Consider the following 27,295-nt stretch of genomic DNA (forward strand, 5'->3'; position numbering starts at 1 on the left):
CTAACATGCTCTTCCACCTTCAGAGATGTGTGGACAAAAACATCAAGGTCCCTTTGATTCACAGAACTTCCTAGTTTCCCACAATTCATTGAATACTTCCTTGTCAAATTACTTTTTCCAAAGTGTATCACCTCACACTTTTCAGGGTTAAATTCCATCTGCCACTTACATGCCCATTTGACCATTCCATCTATATCTTCTTGTAGCCCAAGAGACCATGCCTCACTGTTAACCACACAACCAACCTTTGTGTCATCTGCAAACTTACTAATCCTCCCCCCACGTAGTCATCTCTGTCAACTATATAAATGGTGAATAATAGTGGGTACACCACTGGACGCTGGTTTCCAGTCACTAAAGCAGCCTTCTGACATCCACCCTCTGTCTCCCACAACTGAGCCAATTTTGAATCCACTTTATCAAATCACCCTGTATCCCATGTGCATTTACCTTCTTTGCAAGTCTCCCATGTGAAACCTTGTCAAAGGCTTTGCTGAAATCCATATAAACTACATCGATTGCACTAGGCTGCTGCGGGAGGCATCTCATCTACACACCTGGTCACCACCTCAAAAGATTCAATCAAATTTGTTAGGCATGACCTCCCTCTGATGAAGCCATGGTGACTCTCCCTGATCAAGCTTTTCCTCTCCAAGTGGAGGTAGATGCTCTCCTTCAGAAGTTTCTCCAATAGTTTCCCTACCACTGACATGAGACTCACTGGTCTGTAGTTCCGTGGTTTATCTCTACAACTCTTCTTAAATAGTGGAACCATATTCATTGTTCCACTGGAGCAAGCTGAGAGGGAGTGATTGGAGGCAGCAGTGCTGGTGAGAGATTAATTGAACTGTTTATTTATTTAATTAGTCAGCTAGTGTGTGTTTTTGTTTGGCCTTTACTTTTGCAGTAGTATTTTAAGTTTAAAGTGAAAACTGGAAGTGGGCTGCTATGAAGTCTGGGAAGGGTTTTTTAAGCGCGTGAAGTATAAAAGGTAGGCTGCAGTATACAGTGGGCAGCAGAGTGTGTGGGAAGCAGAGTGTGAACTATAAGGCTTTGGCTCACAGGGCTTGAATGTGTGGGAAGTAGAGTGTGAGCTATAAGGCTTTGGCTCACAGGGCTTGAGTGTGTGGGAAGCAGAGTGTGAGCTATAAGGCTTTGGCTCACAGGGCTTAGGCAGAAAGGGCGAGCAGGGGTGAGTTTAATTCATTTTTGCACTTTCTACCTGGTACTGGCAAGGTATCTAGAGGGGATGGGTGTGCAGGCAGTGCTATGTTCCTCTTGCACTATGTTTGAGGTGAGGGACGACGACAGTGTCCCTGCTGATTACACCTGTGGGAAGTGCACCCATCTGCAGCTCCTCCAAAACCGTGTTAGGGAACTGGAGCTGGAGTTGGATGAACTTAGGATCATTAGGGACACAGAGGTGGCCATAGACAGAAGCTTTAGGAATACAGTTACTCCGAGGAATGAAAACAGATGGGTGACGGTGAGAGGGGCTGGGAGGAAGCAGTCCTGATGTGGAGATGCCGGCGTTGGACTGGGGTAAGCACAGTAAGAAGTCTCACAACACCAGGTTAAAGTCCAACAGGTTTATTTGGTAGCAAACAGTCCGTGCAGGGATCCCCGGTGGTCGTTCCCCTTAGCAACAAGTATTCCGCTTTGGATACGGTTGAGGGGGGTGACATACCAGTGGTGAGCCGCAGTGAGAGGATCTCCAGCACTGTGTCCGTCTCTGTGGCTCAGGAGGGTAAGGGGCAGAGCGGGAGGGCAATAGTTATTGGGGACTCGTTAGTTAGAGAGATAGATAGGAAGTTCTGTGGCAGCAAGAGAGACTCACGGATGGTATGTTGCCTACCGGATGCCAAAGTCCGTGACGTCTCAGACCGTGTTTTCCGGATTCTGAAGGGGGAGGGGAAACAGTCACAAGTCGTGGTACACATTGGTACCAATGACATAGGTAAGAGAAGGGACGAGGATTTAAAGCAGGTATTTCTGGAGCTGGGCTGGAAGCTGAGAGCCAAGACAAAACATGTGGTCATCTCTGGTACGGTGCCGGTGCCACGTGATAGCGAGTTGAGGAACGGGGAGAGAGTGCAGTTAAACATGTGGTTGCAGGGATGGGGTAGGAGGAAGGGTTTCAGATACGTGGATAATTGGAACACATTCTGGGGAAGGTGGGACCTGTACAAACAGGACGGGGTGCACCTGAACCAGAGGGGCACCAATATCCTAGGAGGGAAATTTGTTACGGCTCTTCAGGGGGGTTTAAACTAATTTGTCAGGGGAGTGGGAAAAGGAGTTGTAGTCCGGAAGTCAGTGAGGGTGGTGAGGTATTGAGGAAGGTATCATGGTCAAGGGTGGGTACCGGTAGACAGGAAGGTGGGTTGAAGTGTGTCTACTTCAATGCAAGGAGCATCCGGAACAAGGTAGATGAACTTGGGGCGTGGATTGGTACTTGGGACTACGATGTTGTGGCCATTACGGAGACATGGGTAGAACAAGGACAGGAATGGTTGTTGGACGTTCCGGGGTATAGATGTTTCACTAAGTGTAGGGAAGCTGGTAAAAGAGGTGGAGGAGTGGCATTGTTAATCAAGGATAGTTTAACGGCTGCGGAAAGGCACTTCGAGGGGGATCTGCACACTGAGGTAATATGGGCTGAGGTTAGAAATAGGAAAGGAGCGGTCACGTTGTTAGGAGTTTACTATAGGCCCCCAAATAGTAATAGAGATGTGGAGGAAGAAATTGCTAAGCAGATTATGGATATGTGTGGGGGTCGCAGGGTAGTTGTCATGGGGGACTTTAACTTTCCAAATATTGATTGGAACCTTTGTAGGTCAAATAGTTCAGATGGGGCAGTTTTTGTGCAGTGTGTGCAGGAGGGTTTCCTGACACAATATGTGGATAGGCCGACAAGAGGTGAGGCCACGTTGGATTTGGTACTGGGAAATGAACCGGGCCAAGTGTTAGATTTGGTTGTGGGAGAGCAATTTGGAGATAGTGACCACAATTCGGTGTCTTTTGTTATTGCAATGGAGAGGGTTAGGGCCGTACGGCAGGGCAAGATTTACAATTGGGGGAGAGGTAATTATGATGCGATTAGGCAAGAATTAGGGGGCATAAGTTGGGAACAGAAACTGTCAGAGAAAGGAACTAATGAAAAGTGGAACTTTTTCAAGGAACAAATACTGGATGTCCTTGATAGGTATGTCCCTGTCAGGCAGGGAGAAAATGGCCGAGTGAGGGAACCATGGTTCACGAAAGAGGTGGAATGTCTTGTGAAAAGGAAGAGGGAAGCTTATGTAGGGATGAGGAAACAAGGTTCAGATGGTTCGATTGAGGGTTACAAGTTAGCAAGGAATGAGCTGAAAAAGGGGCTTAGGAGAGCAAGGAGGGGACACGAGAAGTCCTTGGTGGGTCGGATCAAGGAAAACCCCAAGGCTTTTTACTCTTATGTGAGGAATAAAAGAATGACCAGGGTGAGGTTAGGGCCGGTCAAGGACAGTAGTGGGAACTTGTGTATGGAGTCAGTAGAGATAGGCGAGATGATGAATGAATACTTTTCTTCAGTGTTCACCAAGGAGAGGGGCCATGTTTTTGAGGAAGAGAAGGTGTTACAGGCTAAGAGGCTGGAGGAAATAGATGTTCGGAGGGAGGATGTCCTGGCAGTTTTGAATAAACTGAATGTCGATAAGTCCCCTGGGCCTGATGAAATATATCCTAGGATTCTTTGGGAGGCAAGGGATGAGATTGCAGAGCCTTTGGCTTTGATCTTTGGGTCCTCGCTGTCCACAGGGATGGTGCCAGAGGACTGGAGAATGGCAAATGTTGTTCCTCTGTTTAAGAAAGGGAATAGAAATGACCCTGGTAATTATAGACCGGTTAGTCTTACTTCGGTGGTTGGTAAATTGATGGAAAAGGCCCTTAGAGATGGTATTTACGACCATTTAGAAAGATGCGGATTAATCCGGGATAGTCAGCACGGATTCGTGAAGGGCAAGTCGTGCCTCACAAATTTGATAGAATTTTTTGAGGAGGTAACTAAGTGTGTTGATGAAGGTAGGGCAGTTGATGTCATATACATGGATTTTAGTAAGGCCTTTGATAAGATCCCCCATGGTCGGCTTATGATGAAAGTGAGGAGGTGTGGGATAGAGGGAAAGTTGGCCGATTGGATAGGTAACTGGCTGTCTGATCGAAGACAGAGGGTGGTGGTGGATGGAAAATTTTCGGATTGGAGGCAGGTTGCTCGCGGAGTGCCGCAGGGATCAGTGCTTGGTCCTCTGCTCTTTGTGATTTTTATTAATGACTTAGAGGAGGGGGCTGAAGGGTGGATCAGTAAATTTGCTGATGACACCAAGATTGGTGGAGTAGTGGATGAGGTGGAGGGCTGTTGTAGGCTGCAAAGAGACATAGATAGGATGCAAAGCTGGGCTGAAAAATGGCAAATGGAGTTTAACCCTGATAAATGTGAGGTGATTCATTTTGGTAGGACTAATTTAAATGTGGATTACAGGGTCAAAGGTAGGGTTCTGAAGACTGTGGAGGAACAGAGAGATCTTGGGGTTCATATCCACAGATCTTGGGGTTCATATCTCTAAAGGTTGCCACTCAAGTGGATAGAGCTGTGAAGAAGTCCTATAGTGTGTTAGCTTTTATTAACAGGGGGTTGGAGTTTAAGAGCCGTGGGGTTATGCTGCAACTGTACAGGACCTTGGTGAGACCACATTTGGAATATTGTGTGCAGTTCTGGTCACCTCACTGTAAGAAGGATGTGGAAGCGCTGGAAAGAGTGCAGAGGAGATTTACCAGGATGCTGCCTGGTTTGGAGGTAGGTCTTATGAGGAAAGGTTGAGGGAGCTAGGGCTGTTCTCTCTGGAGCGGAGGAGGCTGAGGGGAGACTTAATAGAGGTTTATAAAATGATGAAGGGGATAGATAGAGTGAACGTTCAAAGATTATTTCCTCGGGTGGATGGAGCTATTACAAGGGGGCATAACTATAGGGTTCGTGGTGGGAGATACAGGAAGGATATCAGAGGTAGGTTCTTTACGCAGAGAGTGGTTGGGGTGTGGAATGGACTGCCTGCAGTGATAGTGGAGTCAGACACTTTAGGAATATTTAAGCGGTTATTGGATAGGCACATGGAGCACACCAGGATGATAGGGAGTGGGATAGCTTGATCTTGGTTTCAGATAAAGCTCGGCACAACATCGTGGGCCGAAGGGCCTGTTCTGTGCTGTACTGTTCTATGTTCTATGTTCTCCAGTTGTCTGGCATCTCCCCCCGTAACCAGAGAGGAATTGAAAATTTGGGTCCGAGCCCGTGCAATCTCTTCCCTTGCGTCCCACAGCAGCTTTGGGCACAATTCATTCGGACCTAGAGATTTGTCCACTTTTAAGGCTGCCAACACCTCCAATATCTTGTCCTTCCCTCTGTCAATTTGCTCAAGAACCTCCCAGCCTCTCTCCCTGAATTCCATACCATCGTCTTCATTCTCTTGGGTGAAGACGGGTGTGTAGTATTCATTCAGCGTTCTACCAGTGTCCTCTGGCGCCACCCACAGGTTGCCCCCTCAGTCCCTTATGGGCCCTACTCTTTCCCTGGTTATCCTATTCCTATTGATTAAATTACACTTAAATAATATCTTGGGATTTTTCCTACTTTTACCAGCCAGAGCTTTCTTATATCCCCTCTTTGCTTCCCTAATTGCTTTCTTAAGCTCCACCCTGCACTTTCTGTACCTCACTGATGTCTCCACTGATTTGCTGCCCTTATACTTTTTAAAAGTCTTTTTTTTCCTTCTCATTGTACTCTGAATATCTCTGGTCATCCATGGTTCTCTGGGCTTGTTACTCCTACCTATCACCTTCGAGGGAACATGCTGGGCCTACACACACTCCATTTCCTTTTTGAATCCCACTGCCGTTCTGTCGATGTTCCCGTTAGCAGTTGTTCCCAGTCTACCATGGCCAGATCCTGTCTTATTTTACTAAAATCTACTCTCCCCATAACTTTTTTTTCCAGCTTGTCTATTTCCCTGTCCATAACAAGCTTAAATTGTACCATGTTGTGATCGCTATCATTAAAATGCTCCCCCACCACCACTTCAACCACCTGTCGGGCTTCATTCCCCAGAATCAGTACCAGCACAGCTCCCTCTCTTGTTGGACCCTCCACATATTGATTTAAAAAGTTCTCCTGCACACTTTTCAAGAAATCTACTCCATCCAAGCCCTTAAAGCGATGTATCTCACAGTTAATGTTGGGAAAGTTAAATCACCTCATTATAATAACCCTATTATTATTTTTACACACCTTCACAACTGAGCACATATTTGCTCCTCAATATCCCTCTGACTATTTGGTAGTCTATAATAAACACTTAACAATGTGGCTGCCCTTTTTTATTCCTAAAAAGCTTCATTTGATGTCCGCTCCAAGGTATTACCTTCACTTAATGACTCTTTAACTAATAATACGATACCTCTTCCTTTTTTACCTCCTCCTCTGTCTCGCCTGAAGATTCTGTATCCCGGAATGTTTAGTTGTCAATCGTGTCTTTCCCTCAACCATATCTGTGTGATGGCTACTATATCACACTTGCAGATGTCAATCATCGCCCTCAACTCATCCGTTTAAACTGCAATACTCCTGGTGTTAAAGTAGAGCACAGTAAGAAGTCTCACAACACCAGGTTAAAGTCCAACAGGTTTATTTGGTAGCAAATACCAAAAGCTTATGGTATTTGCTACCAAATAAACCTGTTGGACTTTAACCTGGTGTTGTGAGACTTCTTACTGTGCTTACCCCAGTCCAACGCCGGCATCTCCACATCGTTAAAGTAGAGGCCATCCAGCCTGGCCTTACTTTGTTGAAACTTGATACATGTAGTAACAGTGGTTCACCACAGCTGTATGTACCTGGACACACCCATGCTGCACCTGGCCCGAGACTCCTCTCTTTCCACCTGGGACCCCTCCCTTTCCACCCAGAGTGGGGTATAAAGGTGATGGTCCCTCCTCCTTGCCTCAGTTCAGACCAGGTCAGCTACAAGGGTGTGCTCCTGTTCTCAGTGAATAAAAGCCTATTACTTTTCCCTCACTCTCAGAAGTCTCCGCGTTGTAATTGATAGCGCATCAATTTTATTCACTGAAAGAAAAAACAGGATGGAGCAGCTTTTAAAGCCTGACACTCTAAATTTGGATCCACAAGCGCCTGGGGCAGCCAACAGCTTTAATCACTGGCTGAAGTGCTTCGAAGCCTTCCTCGGAGCCTCCACGGTCGTCCAGTCCGATGCAGACAAGCTACACGTGCTCAACGCCCGGGTAAGCGACGCAGTTTTTGCCACCATCTGTGACGCAGAAACGTACGCTGATGCGCTAGCGCTCTTAAAGAGCCAATACAGCCAACAGACGAACGAAGTCTACGCCAGGCATCTGCTAGCTACCCATAAACAGCGGCCGGGGGAATCAAATGCACAGTTCCTCCGCGAACTCCGTGCGCTCAGCAGTGCTTGTAACTGTAAGGCCGTATCTGCTGCGCAGTATACAGAAGACTTGATCCACGATGCCTACGTTACGGGCATCGCATCCAACTACATTCGACAGCGCCTGCAAGAACAAGGTGGGCTAGATCTTCCAAAAACTGTAGCGCTCGCTGAATCCCTTGAAGTAGCATCACGTAACCTCGAGGCGTACACGCCCGACCACGCGGCATTGTGGGCCTCACGGCCAATATCATCCCAGTACCTAGGGGGGCCTCCGACTTATGCCACACAGCGCCCCACCAATGACTCAACGGCCGCGGCAGCCCCGAAGTGTTATTTTTGCGGCCTAGCGAAACACCCCCGACAACGCTGCCCGGCAAGGGAGGCGTTCTGCTCAGGGTGTGGAAAGAAAGGCCACTACGCGAAAGTCTGCAAGGCAAAGTCGAAACTGAACAGCGCAGCATGCGACCCAAGGGAACAGAAAACCCGATCGCCATCAGCCGCGTGGGAGTCAAGGGGGCCGCCATCTTGGACACCAGCGACCACGTGTGAGCCCGGGGAGCCGCCATTTTGGATGCCATCGGCCGCTGGGGAGTCAAGGGGGCCGCCATCTTGGATGCAGCCGACCGCATGCGAGACAGGGGAGCCGCCATCTTGGACGCTGGCTGATGACTCTTCGGGATCTACGGTGGCAGCAATCCAGCTGGACTAGTCTTGTCCACATCAGCTCGCCAGGTCCATGATGGACATACAGGTAAACGGCCGTGCGGGAAATTGTTTGTTTGACAGCGGGAGTACGGAGAGCTTTGTCCACCCCGATACTGTGCGCCGCTAAGTCCTTTCGGTATGGCCAGTCAAACAAACCATTTCCTTGGCCTCAAAGTCCCGCTCCGTGGATGTCATCAGGTACTGTGTGGTGACTCTTACGTTTCGGGGGACCGATTACGCAAATTTTAAGCTCCTGGTGCTCCCACACCTCTGCGCTCCCGTACTCTTGGGCCTCGACTTCATGACACATCTTAAGAGCGTCACGCTACAGTACAACGGGCCCCTTTCCCCGATCTCGGTCTGCAACCCTCAGTTCCTGGACTACCCACCGCGCACCACCTGCGGCCTTTCGACCCTCCAAGTCACCCCCCCACCGCTGTTCGAACACCTCACCCCCGAGTGTAAGCTCATTGCCACTAAGAGCAGACGATACAGTGCGAGGGACAGGACCTTCATTAGGTCCGAGGTCCAGCGGCTCCTGAAGGAAGGGATCATTGAGGCGAGCACCAGCCCTTGGAGAGCGCAGGTGGTAGTGGTCAAAACTGGGGAGAAACACCGGATGGTCATCGATTATAGTCAGACCATCAACCGGTACACGCAGCTGGATGTGTATCCCCTTCCGCGCATATCCGACATGGTCAATCGGATTGCGCAATACCGGGTGGTCTCCACAATAGACCTCAAGTCGACCTACCACCAGCTCCCCATCCGCCCGGAGGATCGCAAATATACGGCTTTCGAGGCGGATAGCCGCCTCTACCATTTTCTTAGGATTCCCTTCGGCGTCACCAACGGGGTCTCGGTCTTCCAGCGCGAAATGGACCGAATGGTGGACCAGAACAGGCTGCGGGCTACCTTTCCGTACCTGGATAACATCACCATCTGCGGCCATGATCAGCAGGACCACGACGCCAACCTTAACAAATTCCTCCGTACGGCCACTCTCCTAAATCTGACCTATAATAAGGAGAAGTGTGTCTTCCGCACTCACCACCTCGCCATCCTGGGATATGTGGTGGAAAACGGGGTCATCGGCCCCGATCCCGACCGCATGCGCCCCCTTATGGAACTCCCCTCCCGACCACGCTTAAAGCACTGAGGAGATGCCTGGGTTTCTTCTCATACTACGCCCAGTGGGTCCCTAAATACGCGGATAAGGCCCGTCTGCTTATCAAATCCACCCTTTTTCCCCTGTCGGGAGAGGCCCGCTCGGCCTTCAACCGCATCAAGGTGGACATCGCAAAGGCCACAATGCACGCTGTGGACGAGTCAATCCCCTTTCAGGTGGAGAGTGATGCGTCTGACTTCGCCCTGGCCGCCACCCTCAACCAGGCTGGCAGACCCATAGCCTTCTTCTCACGAACCCTTCAGGGCTCGGAAATCCGACACTCCTCAGTCGAGAAGGAGGCTGAGGCCATCATCGAAGCGGTGCGACACTGGCGCCACTACCTAGCTGGCCGACGGTTCACCTTGCTCACGGACCAACGTTCAGTGGCGTTCATGTTCAACAACGCGCAGAGGGGCAAGATTAAGAATGATAAGATACTGAGGTGGAGGATTGACCTCTCCACCTACAATTATGATATCTTATACCGACCCGGGAAGCTCAATGAGCCTCCAGGCGCCCTGTCTTGCAGAACATGTGCTAACGCGCAGGTGAACCAGCTACAGACTCTCCACAATGACCTTTGTCACCCGGGGGTCACCAGGCGCTACCATTTTATTAAAGCCCATAATCTGCCCTATTCTGTTGAGGACGTCCGGTCTATAACCAGACACTGTCCGGTCTGTGCTGAATGTAAGCCACACTTCTATCGGCCGGACCAGGCACACCTCATAAAAGCCACCCGCCCTTTTGAACGCCTCAGCGTCGATTTCAAAGGGCCCCTTCTTCTGACCGCAACATCTATTTCCTCAACGTGATAGATGAGTACTCCCGATTCCCCTTTGCCATCCCCTGCTCAGACATGACCTCGACCACGGTCGTCAAGGCCCTGCACGGCCTCTTCACCCTGTTCGGGTACCCCAACTATATCCAGAGCGACCGGGGATCCTCATTCATGAGCGATGAGCTGCGTCAGTACCTGCTCTCCAAGGGCATAGCCTCGAGTAGGACTACCAGCTACAACCCCAGGGGTAACGGACAGGTGGAGAGGGAGAACGTGACAGTCTGGAAGGCCGTTCTACTAGCGCTACGGTCTAAAGGCCTTCCAGTCTCCCGCTGGCAAGAAGTACTCCCCGATGCACTACACTCAATCCGGTCCCTCCTGTGTACAGCCACCAACGCCACTCCCCACAAGCGGATGTTTGCTTTCCCGAGGATGTCCTCCTCGGGAATCGCACTACCGTCGTGGCTGGCGTACCCAGGCCCAGTTCTGCTCCGGAGGCATGTACGACCCCATAAGTCGGATCCCCTAATTGAGAAAGTCCAGCTCCTCCACACCAACCCCCAATATGCCTATGTGGCATACCACGATGGGCGGGAGGACACAGTCTCTATCCAGGACCTGGCACCTCCGGGTGCCCCGGAGCCCACGATGACCCCACACCCCTAAACCTCTCTGTTCCGGTAGCACCAGGTCCGCTTACATCTTTGCCTATTGTACGCAGCTCGCCTGAGCCCCCGGAGTCACCACGCAGGACCAGACCAGATGGGACGACGGCGGATTTGAGCGGCTCCACCCTGCCACCGGCAGCAACCCCCCGACCGGTACTGCGGCGGTCACAACGACTAGTCAAGCCGCCCGACAGGCTGAACCTGTGAAGGGCCGACGCCTCACCTCAGCTTGTGACTTTTCTATGTATATATACTCCTGTACATATGGTTCCACCCACCCCGCCGGACTCTTTTTTAAAGGAGGGGTGAATGTGGTGAACCACTGTTACTACATGTATGTACCTGGACACACCCATGCTGCACCTGGCCCGAGACTCCTCCCTTTCCACCTGGGACCCCTCCCTTTCCACCCAGAGTGGGGTATAAAGGTGATGGTCCCTCCTCCTTGCCTCAGTTCAGACCAGGTCAGCTCCAAGGGTGTGCTGTTCTCAGTGAATAAAAGCCTATTAGTTTTCCCTCATTCTCAGAAGTCTCCGCGTTGTAATTGATAGTGCATCAACAGCTGCACTCCCTCTGACTTGTTTGTTTTACTATATGATTCTGTGCCCCCCCCCCCTCTCCTGCCAAATTAGTTTAAACTCCTCCCAACAGCACTAACAAAACATCCCACAAGAATGTTAGTCCCGTTCTGGTTCAGATGTAGACTGTCCCATTTGTACAGGTCCCACCTTCCCCAGCAATGGTCACAGTGATCCAGGAATCTAAGACACTCCCTCCTGCACCAAATCTTAAGCCATGCATCATCTGCACTATCCTCCTATTTCTGTGCTCGCTAGCATGTGACACTGGGAGTAATCCAGAGATTACAACCCGAAAGATCTTGCTTTTTTAGTCTACTGTCTAACTCCTTGAATTCTTGATGCAAGACATCATCACTCTTTCTATATTTGTCATCACCATGACCTCTGCCTTTAACACCCTCCCCCTTCAGAATGCGCTGCAGCCATTTAGTAACATTCCAGATTCCAGCACCAGGAAGGCAACATACTATCCTGGAGTCACGTTGACAGCCACAGTAACGCCTATCTGTACCCCTGACAATAGAGTCCCCTTTTACTATTGCCTTGCCTCTCTTTAGCACCCCCCCCCCCTTCTGTACAGACAGGCTGCCTGTGGTGTCAGAAGCTTGGCTCTGTCTGCACACCCTAGAGGAACCAGCGCTCTCATCAGCCTCCAGAACGGAATACTGATTCGTGAGCGAGACCCCTGGGAACTCCTGAACTACCTGCCTATATCTCTTGGACTGCCTGGTGGTGATCCATTCACTTCCTTCCTCATGTCCATTCAGCTGTGATGTGACCACCTCCCTAAATGTGCTATCCACAATGCTCTTAGACTCGCGGATGCTCCACAGTATCCCCAGTCACTGTTCCAGCTCCGAAACTCAAGCTTCCAGGAGTTGTACCGGACATTCTTCCTGCACACATGTTGGCCCCAGGCACTGGAAATGTGTCTGGCCTCCCACATGGAGCAAGAAGAGCAAACCACAGCTTTGAGCTCTCCTGCCATGACTAAACCCTTTAAGTTGAAAACTTTATAAGACTTTTCTAAAAAGAAATAAATCAAATAATCTCCTATGCTTGCCTAAACAATGAGTTTCAATTTAATATGGTTTGGAAATATCTGCCAGGACTTACTCACTAATCAGCTGCATCCATTGGTCTCACGACACTTTCTGACCTGTAAGGTCTGTGCCCTTTTTCTGGTTAGAGGAGGAAGGAGGGAGAGAGAAAAACACTAATGTAAAGTTTCGGGCTTAACCGTTCCTTGACACCAGTTCTTCTGCAACCTGCTGTTCAGTCGAGGTGACTACGCCGACTTCTCTCAGAATGCTCCTCAGTGAAGTTTCTCGACTGCCCTCTGTTGACACTTGTCCTCTGCAGGCTAAAGGAGCATGCCCAGGCATTGTGTCTTTTTTGAGATAAATAAAAAGAGTGGGTACCAATAGTTTCCTGGTACATTCTCATTGGCTTGATCAATCAGAGTTGACTTGCCAATAAATAGGCACATTTTCTTCTACAATATAAATTGTTGCTCCCTTTGAAATTTGCCATCATTGCATCTGTCCTGATGAGTCCAAGTTGAAAAGTTTTGACAGCATGTATCTTTTCAGCAATACTCAAGTTCTTTACTACCAAACTGTTACTTGATCCTCTTGATCTTCCCCATAGTATTGCAGTTTCAAAGTCCAACTTCCCATTTGTGTCATTTGTTTTTGTAATGTTAATATGTAAAGAAAATGTTAATGTGTAAGAAAAATCTGTCTCATGGAGGCATGACAACCTGAGACTGACTGTTGTTTTCACTTGACCCATAACCATAAAATGTAGGGGTCTAAAAATAGCAGCAGTAGATGAACAGTAATTATTCAAAGCAATGATGTGAGATTTTAAAGCCAATTTTCAGGTCTGTGCTGTGAGCGGCACGGTAGCACAGTGGTTAGCACTGCTGCTTCACAGCTCCAGGGACCTGGGTTCGATTCCCGGCTTGGGTCACTGTCTGTGTGGAGTTTGCACATTCTCCTCGTGTCTGCGTGGGTTTCCTCCGGGTGCTCCGGTTTCCTCCCACAGTCCAAAGATGTGCGGGTTAGGTTGATTGGCTATGCTAAAAATTGCCCCTTAGTGTCCTGAGATGTGTAGGTTAGAGAGATTAGTGGGTAAATATGTGGGGGTAGGGCCTGGGTGGGATTGTGGTCGGTGCAGACTCGATGGGCCGAATGGCCTCTTTCTGTACTGTAGGGTTTCTATGATTTCTATGAGCCGTCCATATTCAAAAGTGAAACATTGCTTTACTGAGGTTTCCATTATGCATTGATGAATAATGTCAACAGACAACTTTAACAATTCCTCCTTGTAGTCGTATGAATGTCAGGAAGTAGAATCATGGTTGAATGCCTAGCAATGAAGTTTCTGAATTTAAAGGGCTCCCCCTAGTAGTTTAACAAGGTTGCTCAGTATGTAAGTGGGTCATCCAGAGCAAAAGGATTGTAGGATCGATTAGACACTCTGCTGAGTTGCCTGATCTGTGCCTAGGCACTAGTATGGATGTTATTGTTAGCTTCAATGCTGACTAGTTGATGATTGAAGCATCAGCTAAGCACTTATTCCTGGCTGCTGCCTGAATATCTCTGCTGGAAGTGGTTGCTGTGCATGAACCCTGCTGGCAAATGCATGGGAGGCTGTCAGATGAGATCATGGTTGAGCTTGGCTATTGAATTGTCTACTGACATCAATGAAGCTCACCTATCAAAATGGCTGTTTGAGAAAAATCATAGAGGAATCCAAGCCTTATGAAACAATATCTCAGCATTCAAGATTAACCACCTTTAATAGGAGAGGGAAAAATATGGCAAAGAGAAAATAATTGCAATGAGCAGAAAAATAACAGAAAGCAAGCATCAATGAATATTTGTGTTCTTTTCCTACATGACTGTAAGGACATAAATATCCAGGGCAAGAAAAGGCCTTATGTCCATTAAAACATACCCTCCACTACTGTAAACATCCAAGCAAAACTCAGCCTCCAGTATCATAATTCTAGCAATGTTTATCCTGTGATATGTAAAATTTCTATTGAAGTTCAGTCTCCGAATAACTTACTTATTTTATTAGACTCATTCATACAGAACTGTAAGTGATTCCTTGATTACCTTAATTCTCATCTAGTCCCTCAGTTAAGGGACCTGCAAGTTTCCTGGTCTTCCATTATCTCTTCCGGGCCATTTTTTTCCAACTGTTTGAATAAAGAGTTTTTCCTGATATCGGTTTAATATGAAGGCCATTCTTGATTAATATATACATTGCTCATAACACATTATTAATGCAAGCAACTCATGCTAACTTTCCTGCATAGTTTAAAATAATATTGAGTGATTACCTTAATCCATACAATATTTTAATTGTATGATATCTGTCATTCAGTATTTCCGAAGCCGAGTTATTGAATCAAATTCAGGCACAACTTTGTTGCAAACAGAAAATAAGATTCTGCGATAACTTTTCTGATGTATGTTATTATGCATTTTTTGAACACAAAAACCTTCATTTTATGTCTCAGCTGTCAAGAACCAGGCTACAGGCCACTACATTCTGAATGGCAAAGGGGACAAACCTAAGACAAAGGTTTTTATTGAACTGGGCATAGAGTGGGCATACACCTTGGAGGATGACATAGAAACTCTTCATACTGATGGTCCTTTGCATCATCCTGTTGTGGTCCTGGTGAGTGACTCTCCTGTCGCCTGATTTAGCTCTCGTGCAAGAATTTTGTTAAGGCTAACGACTTCCAATCTTTGAACATTATCCTGCCCCAAGATCTCCAGATAAGTAGAAATAAAACTTTAGGACAGCATCACTGATCTCCAGCTCCTAACAGGAAGCTGGTCACTAAAGGGACATAGCCACTACAGTGTCCCATATTTGACTCACACTATGTTCAGTAAATATAACCTGTATTGGTATGACAATCATTGGTGTAAGGGAAATTCTAATTGGGCATAAACACTTCAGATCTTTGTGTTTCCTAGATCAGGAAGGGCAATGATGGAGAGCTGTGTATGCATAAGATGTTTCATCTTTTGAGTGACTCAGATTTAGCAGTGTAGCTGTTCTCATTTTACGCAATCCTGAGACTTTCTGCAGAGAAGGGAGGGCTGTGGGTTATGTTTAATCTGTTCCTGAATGTGATGTAAAAGGAATCCTCTTTGCCACATTCCCTCATACTATTTCTTGGATTACAACAGTTTACATTTCCTTGATGCATTTACTATGGTAAAATGTAGTTGAGGCCAAAACATTGTCTGATTTCAAGAAGAATTAGATATAGCTCTTGGGGCTAAAGGGATCATGGGATATGGGAGGAAGGAGGGTGGGATCAGAATATTGAATTCGATGATCAGCCATGATCAAGATGAATGGCGGAGCAGGCTTGAAGGACCAAATGCTTCTAGTTTCTATGTTTCTATGTAAAATATCCCAAGTTGTTCCAGTGGAATGTAATCAGATAAACATTTACAATGAATCAATGAAAGAAACACTCAGGCATGTAAAAGCTTGGTCATGGAGGTAGTAGGTTTTAAGAAACAACAGTTTGGATCAGAATTCATATTTCCCAGTTTTAACTGGTGTTCCATTTTAAGGTATACAAGATCAGTTCAGACCAGTACTCTTATTTCCTGCTTTTACTGATTTTCCTTCTGGGTAAGAAGGGAATTTGAGAGCTTGGAACCCAGAAAGCTGAAGGCACAGTTGCCAATGATGGGTCAAAGGAAGGAGGGATGAATAAGAGACCTGAATTGAAGGAACACAGAATCCTCAGAGAGTTATAGAGCTGGAGGAAGTAGCAAAAATAGGAAGGAGCAAGGGCATGGAGTGTTTGAACATAAGGAATTCTTTAATCAAAAAATCTGACTGACTGGGAACCAGTGTGGGCCAGCAAGTAAAGGGTGATGAGTGAATGGGACCTGAGAGTTATACTGTGGACAGCAGCATTTTGGATGAGCTCAAGTTTATTTTGAGGTTGGAAGACCAGAGGCTGACCAGGACAGCAATGGAATAGTTAGGTTAGCATTGGAATAGTTAGGCAGGGGCAAAGACAGACAATGGAAATGCAGCCTTAATAATAGAGAGAACATGGAAAGGTTAACTCAAGGGGCAACAGTTAATGATGAGGAAGTCTGGGGTGGTTGAAACCATGGAATGATTGATACAGTATGAGCTGCCTGGTTAAGTCATTCCACTATGTGAAGGCAGATGCTCTGAGCAGTGAAAAGACTAATGGGATGTTAGTTTATTTATTTTACATATCACACACGGGGACCAATATCCTGGCCGGTAGGTTGGCTAAGGTTACTGGGGAGAATTTAAACTAGATAGGTTGGGGGGAGGGGAGCTAGAAGAGTTGACTAGGATCAAGGAACTAATTGATGGGGTGGAGGATGCAGGGGTAAGGGGAATTACAAAATTAATGGTAGAGGAGAGGGTGCAAGTGAATGAAGGCAGTAATTTAGATAAGGGAGTAGAGGGAGAGGGTGTTCGCGACTCATCAAAGCGGGTCCAGATAAAAGCTGGAATAAGGACACTTTGCCTGAATGCACGAAGCATTCGGAACAAGGTAAATGAGTTGATGGTGCAAATCAGCACGAGTGGGTACGATCTAGTGGCCATTACAGAAACGTGGCTGAAAGGTGACCAGGACTGGGAGATGAATATCCAGGGGTATCAGGCGTTTAGGAAGAATAGACAGGAAGGAAAAGGTGGTGGGGTCGCGCTATTAATAAGAGATAATATCAGGGTAGTACTGAGGGATGACATAGGCTCTGAGGAACAAAACGTGGAATCATTATGGGTAGAGATGAGGAATAGTAGAGGGAGAAAGACACTAGTAGGTGTGGTATATAGGCCCCCAAATAATAATGTTGAGGTAGGGAGGGCTATAAACAAGCAGATAAGGGATGCGTGTAAAAACGGAACGGCAATAATCATGGGGGACTTCAACATGCACATTGACTGGCAGACTCAAGTCGGTAAGGGTGGAATGGAGGAAGAGTTCTTAGAATGCTGTCGGGATAGTTTCCTTGAACAGCATGTTACGGAACCGACGAGGGAACGAGCTATTTTGGATCTGGTATTGTGTAACGAGGTAGGTAGAATTAAGGATCTTATTGTGAAGGACCCTCTTGGGTCTAGTGACCACAATATGGTCGAATTTCTGATTCAGATGGAAGAGGAGAAAGTTTGGTCCCAAACCAGTGTCCTCTGTTTGAACAGAGGGAAATATGATAGGATGAGGGATGAATTGGCTAAGGTAGACTGGGAGAGCAGGCTGGCAGGTAGGATAGCTGAGGAACAGTGGAGGATTTTTAAGGAGATCCTTTTCAGTTCTCAGCAAAAATATATTCCAGCAAAAAACAAGGATTGTAAGAAAAGGGAGAACCAGCCGTGGATAACGAAGGAAATAAAGGAGAGTATTAAAATAAAAACAGCTGCGTACAGAGTGGCCAAAAATAGTGGAGAAACAAGTGATTGGGAAAAATTTAAGAAACAACAAAGAGAGACTAAGAAAGCGATAAAGAAAGGAAGGCTAGACTATGAAGCTCGGCTAGCAATTAATATAAAAAATGATAGTAAAAGTTTTTATAAATATATAAAAAGGAATAGAGTGGCTAGAGTGAATGTTGGACCCTTGGAGGACGAGAGGGGGGAGTTAATAGTGGGAAATGAGGATATGGCTGAGTCTTTAAATAAGTTTTTTGTGTCGGTCTTCACGGTGGAGGACACAAATAGTTTGCCAAATATTAACGATAGAGGGTTGGCAGCAGGAGAAATACTTAATACAATTAATGTTACCAGAGAGGCAGTGCTGGGTAGACTAATGGGACTGAAGGTGGACAAGTCCCCGGGTCCGGATGGAATGCATCCCAGGGTATTGAAAGAAATGTCAGAGGTAATAGTGGATGCGTTAGTGATTATTTATCAAAACTCGTTGCATTCTGGGGTAGTGCCGGTTGATTGGAAAACGGCTAATGTTACGCCGCTGTTTAAAAAAGGAAGGAGACAAAAGGCGGGTAACTATAGGCCGGTCAGCTTAACGTCTGTAGTAGGGAAAATGCTGGAATCCATTATTAAAGAGGAGATAGCAGGGCATCTGGATAGAAATGGTTCGATCAATCAGACGCAGCATGGATTCATGAGGGGAAAGTCGTGCTTGACGAACATGTTGGATTTTTATGAAGATGTGACTAGGGCGGTTGATGGAGGAGAACCGGTGGATGCGGTGTTTTTGGATTTCCAAAAGGCGTTTGATAAGGTGCCCCATAAAAGGCTACTGAAGAAGATTAGGGCACACGGAGTTGGGGGTAGTGTGTTAAAGTGGATTGGGGACTGGCTATCCGACAGGAAGCAAAGAGTCGGAATAAATGGGTGTTTTTCCGGTTGGAGGAAGGTAACTAGTGGCGTGCCGCAGGGATCGGTACTCGGGCCGCAACTATTTACCATTTATATAGATGATCTGGAGGAGGGGACGGAGTGTAGGGTAACGAAGTTTGCAGACGACACAAAGATAAGTGGAAAAGTGAATCGTGTGGAGGACGGAGAAGATCTGCAGAGAGATTTGCCAGGCTGAGTGAGTGGGCGAGGATATGGCAAATGGAGTATAACGTTGAGAAATGCGAGGTTATACACTTTGGAGGAAATAATAACAAATGGGATTACTATCTCAATGGAAACAAATTAAAACATGCTACCGTGCAAAGGGACCTGGGGGTCCTTGTGCATGAGACGCAAAAGCCCAGTCTGCAGGTACAACAGGTGATCAAGAAGGCAAATGGGATGTTGGCCTATATTGCGAAGGGGATAGAATATAAAAGCAGGGATGTCTTGATGCACCTGTACAGGGCATTGGTGAGGCCGCAGCTGGAATACTGTGTGCAGTATTGGTCCCCTTATATGAGGAAGGATATATTGGCATTGGAGGGAGTGCAGAGAAGGTTCACCAGGTTGATACCGGAGATGAGGGGTTTGGATTATGAGGAGAGGCTGAGGAGATTGGGTTTGTACTCGTTGGAGTTTAGAAGGATGAGGGGGGATCTTATGGAGACTTATAAGATAATGCGGGGGCTGGATAGGGTGGAGGCGGAGAGATTCTTTCCACTTAGTAAGGAAGTTAAAACTAGAGGACACAGCCTCAAAATAAAGGGGGGTCGGTTTAAGACAGAGTTGAGGAGGAACTTCTTCTCCCAGAGGGTGGTGAATCTCTGGAATTCTCTGCCCACTGAGGTGGTGGAGGCTACCTTGCTGAATATGTTTAAAGCGCGGATGGATGGATTCCTGATCGGTAAGGGAATTAAGGGTTATGGGGATCAGGCGGGTAAGTGGTACTGATCCACGTCAGATCAGCCATGATCTTATTGAATGGCGGGGCAGGCTCGAGGGGCTAGATGGCCTACTCCTGCTCCTATTTCTTATGTTCTTATGTTCTTATGTTGGCCTTTTATTTTAAGGACACTGAAACACCATCTGGAAAAAAAATCCTTCAGTTGTATAGAGTTTTGGTCAGACCAAATCTATTTTTCTATTATCTTTTATCTGTAAAATGTATCTTCTAACTCCTCCTTCAGTTTGGTTTTGGGAGAAACCTCTTCCTTAATGAAGATAGATACAAAGTACTCATTTAATTCTTCAGTCATGTCCTCTTCCTCCACAAATAACTGTCCTTTCAGCCCCTAATCAACCCAACCTTATTTTGATTGTTCCTTTAGTATGTATATTGTTGATAAAGACTTTGGGTTCCCGTCTATGTTATCCTCTAATGTATTCTCACACTTGTTCTTTGCCCTTTTTATTTCCCTTTTCAGGGATCTCTGATATATCTTATTTCCTACTGAACCAACAATCTAATATTTATCATAAGAATTATTTTTCTGTTGTATTGTAATCTCTGTTTCTTTGGTCACCTAGGGAGCTCTAGTTTTGGATGCTCTTCCTTTGGAATATGTCTTGTCTATTATCTCATCTTTGAAGGCCTCCCATTTCTCATTTAGTTCTTTACATGCCAATCTTTGATTCCAATCCAACTGGGCCAGATTCACTTGCAGCTTATGGAAATTTACTCTTCTCCAGTTGAGTATTTTCACATTTTGGCCCAGATTTTCACCAAGTTGAGTCAGGCACAGAGCCCTCAGGCAATACTCTTGCATTTGCCAGCTCAATTGCGGGGCTGGACATCTAGCAACTGTGTCAACAGAAGGAGACATCTATTTTTCCAGATTGCTTCATTATGAATCTTTGGCAGAATTCCAAGAATGACTGATGTACTCAACTCAGCAGGCAATATGTGCACAGCTTAAAGGGGAGTGAGAGCTGTTATTTGATTGACAATTCTTGCTAGTGCCTCTTGGTTCAAACCCCACTCCAACAGTGGAATCTTCCGGTTCCACCTGCTAGCAGGATTTACTAGTGCCACCAAGGTCAATGAACTTTTGGCTGGCTCGCCGCATCTGCCACGGTGGGGCATAAAAATCCTGGCCCAAGACTTAATGGCCAAGAAAGATGTGGCCAAACAGGTTGAGTATCAACTTGTAAATAAATTCTTCCAACACATGTCAATCACAGGAGCTATAGAATCTCACAGGGAGAGATTCCTAATCAGCCAAGTGATGGAAAGAAATAGGCGTCTTTACCACCACTATTTATGGCTCAGATTAGCATATATAGAAAAGTACATATTGCTACAGCAACTCGGATTCCTTGGGGGCTAGTTGGATCAGTTGGCTGGACAGCCATTGTGTATCAGATTAGTACCAATAGCACAGGGTTTGATCTCTGTTTTGGCTGGGAAGGATTCAGGAACTGCCTCCTTGCCCTACCTGTGGTGAAGATTGTGGTGCTGTGGGTTGCACCTTTCTTGGGGCAGAGAACTCAAGAAGAAGTGTAAAGTTGCTACCTTTTTCCTCAATTTTAATCTAACTCTGACCTTGAACCTGCATTTATATTATCTCATTCTAATCGTGCAACAATATCATTGCAGTACACTTTCCACCCCTCAACCTTGTTTTACCGCCTATTATTCCTGAAAACTTTTCAGTCAGGAATATTGAATACCCATTCTTCTCCTTGTTGGAGGTGGATATCCATTACTGCCACTATATCATAATGATGTATGGTTAACTGCTCACCAGCCATATTTACCACATTGTCCATTTACACGCATGCATTCTACACCCATCTTTGTCTGCCTCACATATCACCCTGTCTGATCCTCATATTTCTGAACTACTCTTTATATTAATGCTGTTTGTCTCTGTCACTTCTCTGTGAAACTTGTACCTCATCTGTAATGCTTCATCCTAGTGCCCTCCTCCTATCAATTTAGTTTAAACTCTCTCTCAATTACTCGTTAATTGTTCCACAAGGACTGTCCCAGAACTTGTCTCAATGCCCCAGGTATCTGAAACTCTGTCTCCTGTAGCATTTCTGTAGCTATGCATCTGTTAGAACCACTGTTCAATGGGATATTCTATGCGCCCATGAATGAAAATTTATTTTTGCTTGTTCAGGAGATATGAGCACTACTTGCAAGGCCAACATTTGGTTCCCATCCTTAATTGTCCTTGAGAAGGTGGTAGTGAGTCACAAAATTTATGAATGCTATGGAGCTCTCTACAACAAATACCTACCTGTATTTTTCAGTTGTTTAATAACACCATTGTAACTATTAACTAATGGTAATTATGCAAGGCTCTTCTCGAGATCAATGTGAATTAATAAGTGACAGTTAGCATTGAATTATTAAAATTATTTTTGACATAGCTTGATTGAGCCCTTTGATAAAGTAAGAGAGAGAGTGAGTTGATAAAGATAATGTTGTGAATCTGGACTTTCAATAGACACTTTATAAAGTACCACATAATAGATATATTAGCAAAAAAGTCTACAGATTAAAGGGACAGTGGCAGCACATATGCAAAACGGGCTCAGAGACAAAAAACAGAGAGTAGGTGTGAATGTTTGAAAAAACAAAGAACAGTACACTTGACTATCCATTCTATCCAAGCCTGTCATAATCTTGTAAACCTCCATCAGCCCCTCCCCCACCCCCCCTTAATCCTTCGACGCTCCAATGAAAGCAATCCAAGTTTGTTCAACCTTTCTTCATGGTCCATATCTTCCAAACCAGGCAACATCCTGATAAATCTCTTCTGGATCCTTTCCAATGCATAACATCCTTCCGGTAGTGTGGCGACCAGAATTGTACACAATACTCCAAATGCGGCCTAATCAAAGTCTTATACAGCTGCAACATGATTTTCCAATTCCTATACTCAACATCCCGACCCATGAAGGCCAGTATGCCATATGCCTTCTTGACTACCTTGTCCATCTGAGTTGTTATCTTCAGGGAACTGTGGATCTGCACGCCTACATCCTCCTGTATGCTAATATTTCTAAGGGCTCTACCATTTATTGTAGACTTTCCTTCTGCAGTAGACCTTCCAAATCGCATCACCTCACATTTATCCGGGTTAAATTCCATCTGCCATCTTTCGGCCTAGGTCTCCAGCAGATTTATATTCTGCTATATCCTCTGACAATCCTCCTCACTATCCGCTACTTTCCCAATTTTTGTATCAACTGCAAATTTACTAATCAGACCACCTACATTTTTCTCCAAATCATTTATCTATATTACAAACAACAGAGGCCCTAGTACTGATCCTTGTGGAACACCGCTTGACACAGACCGACCAGTTAGAAAAGTACCCTTCCACTGCTACTCTCTGCCTTCTATGCCCAAGTCAGTTTTGTATTCATCTTACCATCTCACCTCAGATCCCATATAACTTCCCATATGGCATCAGCCTCCCATGAGGAACCTTATCGAAGGCTTTACTGAATCCATATATACAACATCTATTGCCCTGCCCTGGTCAATTTTTCTTGTCACTTCCTCAAAGAACTCAATCAAGTTTGTGAGACATGACCTCACCTCCCTTGCTGCCTATCACTAATAAGCCTATTCTGTTCCAGATGTGAGTATATCCTGTCCCTAAGAATCTTCTCCAATAATTTCCTCACCACTGATGTAAAGCTCACAGGCCTGTAATTTCCTGGATTGTCTCTTCTGCCCTTCTTAAACAGAGGAACAATGTTAGCTACTCTCCAATCCTCTGGTACCTCACCTGTGGCTAAAGAGCATACAAAGAGTTTGGCCAAGGCCTCAGCAATTTCTTCCCTCGCCTCTCTCAGTACTCTGGGATAGACCCTATCTGGCCCTGGGGACTTGTCCACCTTAATGTTTTCCAAAACCACCAATAGCCCCTCCCTTTTTATCTCAACATGTCTTAGAATGCCAACATCCTCCTTTCTACACTCACCATCCACCACATCTTTCTTCTTTGTGAATACTGATGCAATGTACTCGTTAAGGACTCCCCCACCTCACCTGGCTCCACAAACAAATTCCCTCCACTGTCCTTGAGTGGACCCACCCTTTCCTTAGCTACCCTCTTCCTCCTTATATATGCATAAAAAGCCTTGGGATTCTCCTTAATCCTGTCTGCCAAGGACATTTTGTGGCCCCTTGTAGCCCTCCTAGGTCCCTGCTTAAGCCCTTTCCTGCTATCTTTGTTTTTCTCAAGAGATTTATAGGTTTTCAATTTCCTGAAATTTATTTATGTCTCCTTCTTCTTTTTCACTAAGCTCACCATCTCTCTTGTCATCCAGGCTTCCCGAATCTTGCCATCTTTGTCCTTCATTTTCAGAATTATTAACAGCTGACTTTTAAAAGACTCCCACATATCGGCTGTGGATTTGCCCTCAAACAGCCGCCCCCCCGTCTACATTCCCTCGCTCCTGTCTAATACTGTCTTAATTCGCCTTTCCCCAGTGTAATACTTTCACTACTTCTTTCCTTTTCTACAAGTATCTTGAAACTTATAGAATTGTATTCACCGTTCCCAAAATGGCCCCCCACAGACATCAATCACCTTTCTGGGCTTGTTTCCCAGAACCAGGCCTAAGATAACCCCTTCTTGAGTTGGACTATCTACATATTGCCTCAAGACCCACTCTTGGACAATGAACAAACTCTGCCCCGTCCAAGCCCTGGCACTAAAGGAATCCCAGTCTATATTGGGAAAGTTAAAATCACCCATCACAACAACCCTGTTGTTTTTACAGCTTCCCATAATCTGCTGACACATCAGTTCCTCCACTTCACGCTGACTGTTGGGAGGTCTGCAGTACAACCCCAACAGTGTGATTGCTTTGCTCCTGTTCCTGAGTTCTACCCAAATGGCCTCACTGCATGGTCCCACCAAGGTGTCCTCCCTCTGTATGGCTGTGACATTCTCCCTAATCAGTAAAGCAACACCCCGACCTCTTTTGTCACCCTGTCTATCTCGCCTGAAGCATTTAAATCTTGACATGCTAAACTGTCAGTCCTGCCCACCTTTCATCCAAGTCTCCATAATTGCTACAACATCATAATTCCATGTAGTAATTCAAGCTTTAAGTTCATCTGCCTTATCTGTCATAAGAACATAAGAACATAAGAAATAGGAGCAGGAGTAAGCCATCTAACCTCTCGAGCCTGCCCCGCCATTCAATAAGATCATGGCTGATCTGAAGTGAATCAGTTCCACTTACCCGCCTGATCCCCATAACCCCTAATTCCCTTACCGATCAGGAATCCATCTATCCGTGATTTAAACATATTCAACGAGGTAGCCTCCACCACTTCAGTGGGCAGAGAATTCCAGAGATTCACCACCCTCTGAGAGAAGAAGTTCCTCCTCAACTCTGTCCTAAACTGACCCCCCTTTATTTTGAGGCTGTGCCCTCTAGTTCTAACTTCCTTTCTAAGTGGAAAGAATCTCTCCACCTCTACCCTATCCAGTCTCTTCATTATCTTATAGGTCTCTATAAGATCCCCCCTCAGCCTTCTAAATTCCAACAAGTACAAACCCAATCTGCTCAGTCTCTCCTCATGATCAACACCCCTCATCTCCGGTAGCAACCTGGTGAACCTTCTCTGCACTCCCTCCAAGCCCAATATATCCTTCCGCAAATAAGGGGACCAATACTGCACACAGTATTCCAGCTGCGGCCTCACCAATGCCCTGTACAGATGCAGCAAGACATCTCTGCTTTTATATTCTATCCCCCGTGCGATATAGGCCAACATCCCATTTGCCTTCTTGATCACCTGTTGCACCTGCAGACTGGGTTTTTGCGTCTCACGCACAAAGACCCCCAGGTCCCTTTGCACAGTAGCATGTTGCAATTTTTTTCCATTTAGATAATAATCCAATTTGCTATTATTTCCTCCAAAGTGAATAACCTCGCATTTGTCAACGTTATACTCCATCTGCCAGATCCTCGCCCACTCACTCAGCCTGTCCAAATCTCTCTGCAGACCTTCTACGCCCTCCACACGATTCACTTTTCCACTTATCTTTGTGTCATCTGCAAACTTTGTTACCCTACACTCAGTCCCCTCCTCCAGATTGTCTATATAAATGGTAAATAGTTGAGGCCCCAGTACCGATCCCTGCGGCACGCCACTAGTTACCATCTGCCAACCAGAAAAGCACCCATTTATTCCGACTCTCTGCTTCCTGTCGGATAGCCAATCCCCAATCCACGCTAACACCCTACCCCCAACTCCGTGTGACCCAATCTTCTTCAGCAACCTTTTGTGAGGCACCTTATCAAACGCCTTTTGGAAATCCAAAAACACCGCATCCACCGGTTCCCCTACGTCAACCGCACTAGTCACATCTTCATAAAAATCCAACAAGTTCGTCAAGCACGACTTTCCTCTCATGAATCAATGCTGCGTCTGCTTAATCAAACCATTCTCATCCAGATGGCCTGCTATTTCTTCTTTAATGATGGATTCCAGCATTTTCCCAACTACAGACGTTAAGCTAACCGGCCTGTAGTTACCTGCCTTTTGTCTATTTCCTTTTTTAAACAGTGGCGTAACATTAGCCGTTTTCCAATCCGCTGGCACTACCCCAGAATCCAACGAATTTTGATAAATAACCACTAACGCATCCGCTATTACCTCTGACATTTCTTTCATACTCCTTGTGTTAAAGCAAACACACCGCAGACCATCAGTCCTGTCATGTTTTGTACACTCTCCCTGTGTTTTATTTCTCTTAGCCTTACTGGACCCATGCACTGAGTTCTCCACAGTCTCTGTACTCTCTGACCTACTGCTAGGGATCGTACCCCCCTGCCTTATTAATTTAAATCCACCTGTACTGTACAATCAAGTCTCTCCACTACGATGTTAGTGCCCTTCCAGTTAAGATGCAACCCATCCTTTTTGTACAGGTCCCATCTGCTGTGAAAGAGATCCCAGTGGTCTAAAAATCTGAAACCCTCCCTCCTGCACCAACTCTCAAGCCACTTATTAAGCTGCCTATCTTCCTATTTTTTTCCTCACTGCCACGTGGCACAGGGAGTATTCCTGAGAATACAACACTGAAGGTCCTGCATGGCAGCTGCTAACTCCCTGAACTCATTTTGCAGAACAGCATTTTCCTTCCTACCTATGTCATTAGTTCCAACATGGACCATGCCTACTGGCTGTTCGCCCTCCCATTTCAGAATGCCCTGTTTTAGGTTCGAGGGGAATATACAGGGCTTTCTGACAGGTGTTGGTATCAGAATCCCTTTTCCATATTTGTCAATGCCCTGGACCTGGGAATACAGAGTGTAATTTCAAAGCTTCAGGCAACACACAACTCAGAAATGTAGTAAACAGTAAGCAGTAGAGTAACAGAATGATGAAATGCACCAAATGTCCTCCTCCTGCAGTGTAGGATGCATATCAGATACAATTTAACAGGGAGAAGTGTGAAGTGATGTATTGTGGTCAGCAGAATAGAAGTTACAATATAACTTTAATTAAA

The 27,295-nt window shown here is 46.0% G+C and overlaps 1 protein-coding gene across 1 annotated transcript in view; it reads left to right on the forward strand.

Annotated features, from left to right (window-relative positions):
- Window positions 1–27,295, forward strand: part of LOC144494648 (A disintegrin and metalloproteinase with thrombospondin motifs 3-like) — a 500,070-nt gene that overhangs the window by 451,492 nt on the left and 21,283 nt on the right. Inside the window, exon 19 of the mRNA XM_078213852.1 lies at window positions 14,929–15,092. Coding sequence (XP_078069978.1) covers window positions 14,929–15,092 — 164 coding nt within the window. The remainder of the gene's footprint in view (window positions 1–14,928; window positions 15,093–27,295) is intronic.

This window comes from Mustelus asterias, chromosome 6 (assembly GCF_964213995.1).
Source record: "Mustelus asterias chromosome 6, sMusAst1.hap1.1, whole genome shotgun sequence".
In the NCBI taxonomy this organism is placed as follows: Eukaryota; Metazoa; Chordata; class Chondrichthyes; order Carcharhiniformes; family Triakidae; genus Mustelus; species Mustelus asterias.